Below are 2,217 nucleotides of genomic sequence, written 5' to 3' on the forward strand. Positions count from 1 at the left end.
CTTTGATAAAATGCAAAATGAGTCATAATTTTTGAATTATTAATGAAAAATACTGACTAATGAGTACGCGTAGGGCTCGCGCCCAGTCGAGGGTAGGTTGACTTAGATCTTGACGCTCGGCCATTGGTCAGCGCAGCCCTACTCGCTCTCTTATTGGTTAGAGTTTTTCGTTAATAATTTAAAAACCATGCTTCATTTTGCATTTCGGTAAAAGAAATTGTTGTTCAGAAACACTCACAGAATCACTTCTCTTCGGCTCTTAACACTTTTTCTGGGACATCCTGTATGTGTATGTTTATTACATATAAATTTTTCGGTGACTACAGAAAATATGTACTTATTACTTAAACAACTGTAGTCAAAACGAAGAACAGAAATACAAAACCGAATAATAACATTTATGGTACCAATATGGTCTTTAGAACCGAAACCGAAAAAGCTATAAGTCAGTGCCGATATATTCAGTTATGGCATTTTTTTGGTTTTCTGTAACTTTTTCAGTCAGAAAAAAGTCATAACTGTTTTCGGAATCTTCTCAATCCCTGATTTCAAGATGGCTACACACTTTTACATTCATCCAATAATAATATAATAATAACATACCTAATCGCGTCGAGGCGTATGCCATAGAAAGCCACATGCCACTTGTCGGTCGTACTATGCGGAATTTGATTCGCATTAATACTCTGCTTCAGAGGGAACCTAGTCCAGCCGATGGGCACAGCGAACTCCGCCGGTGGCTCGCCTTTCTTGCAGACTGCACTGTCCCTTTCCGGTTTGTAACAGTTATTGCAATAACACAGCGCATCCTCCAACGAGAAGAACTCGTCTGGAAGTACTAGCGACTTCTTGAGCCTCGTGCACGCTTTCAGATATTCGCACTTCTTCGAAGGCAGGACAATCGTCCCAAGAGGTGTGGACGGCAGCGACGGTGCCTGCAGCAACTGCAGCGATGGCGCACTATGCGAATTATCCACGTTGTTCCACGAATTCGAGCGGAGATCGTTGAAACTGGACGACACGGTGTTCGAAATGTCCGAAGCCGCGTTGCTCAGCAACGCGTTCTGCGAAGAGAACGTCTGCGACGATGTTAACGCGTTCACGGATGACGCGTTGTTATTCGACGCGGTTAAATTATTCCCTTGGCTATTGGACGCTATGCTTTCGTTTATCGCGTTGTTCGCGTTCGAGTTCGAGTTCGTTATATTACTGACGCTGTTCGCGGTACCGTTCCTAATATTAATGTTAGTCGCGTTGTTTATCTCTACATTTGTACACTCGTTTCTAAGATTCTCCTGGCTATTCAACATCGTGTCGTTATTCAGTTGGTTCGCCTTGTCCTTGATGGTTCTCGCGTCCGAGTTCGAGTCCAAATTATTACTATCGGACATACTTGGCTTGTTCTCGGTATTGTTCTCGTTGTCACACGTTTCGTATTCGACGAGCACGTCGTCGTCCTTCGCGTTAGAACTGCACTGGCTCGGGGCGCTCGGCGAGGTGGAAGAAGACATGTCCGAGGATGCCGCAGTGGCGACGTTTTCCTTCTCGTGGCATTCAAGATCCGCTTTTTCCCTCGAGTTCTCCGCGTCTTCTAACTTCGTCCGGATACATTCAGCGGATGTTGAACTGTTACCGGCGGCGGAAGACGAAAATGGCTCCGTTGCGTTGCTACCGACGATGGAAACCTGCTCGCATTGTCCGTATAAATCGAACACGGCGTAAACGTAGGGAGGTAGATCCGTCGCGGCTACGCCTTGATCAACGCCGTTCACGATCAACCGTAACCTGTTGTCCTCGTCGATGAATAAACCTACTATGGAATTGGTACGGAGACCCTCCAACGATGAACCATATTTTGTTTTTACCTAATGAGTAATGTAAGAAAAATTTGATAAGTTTCGGTAGAATTGGAAGGTAACCACTTATATCACATCTTCGTAACATCGTTCCGTATCATTTTTGCATTTTGGGCATCTGTAGCATCGCTTTCTAAGTTTTATAGCACAACATATGTATAGTGCGTGGGTTTCCAGTTTTTAACTTGTATTTTTTCAATTTGGAATCAGCTGATGTAGCAGACTATTTGAAACTAAATATCCCTTTAGCAACTAAAAGAATAATAGCACAGTTAAGAATGGCAGGGATACTGGAATGGACTACGACGACAGGATCAGGAATAAGACACAAAATTGAAGGAAAAGAAACATGCAAAATGTG

General features: G+C 43.7%; 1 protein-coding gene across 1 annotated transcript in view; it reads right to left on the reverse strand.

The window, feature by feature from the left end:
• Nucleotides 1–542: 542 nt before the first annotated feature.
• LOC108631371 (neuralized-like protein 4) overlaps nucleotides 543–2,217 on the reverse strand; it is a gene marked incomplete at its 5' end in the record, with an annotated part of 3,785 nt that continues 2,110 nt past the window's right edge. Inside the window, one exon of the mRNA XM_018035222.2 lies at nucleotides 543–1,865. Within this exon, the coding sequence (XP_017890711.1) occupies nucleotides 558–1,865 (1,308 nt within the window). The remainder of the gene's footprint in view (nucleotides 1,866–2,217) is intronic.

The sequence above is a fragment of the Ceratina calcarata genome, unplaced genomic scaffold, assembly GCF_001652005.2.
Source record: "Ceratina calcarata isolate Rehan_Ccalc_2016 unplaced genomic scaffold, ASM165200v1 scaffold887, whole genome shotgun sequence".
Taxonomy (NCBI): Eukaryota; Metazoa; Arthropoda; class Insecta; order Hymenoptera; family Apidae; genus Ceratina; species Ceratina calcarata.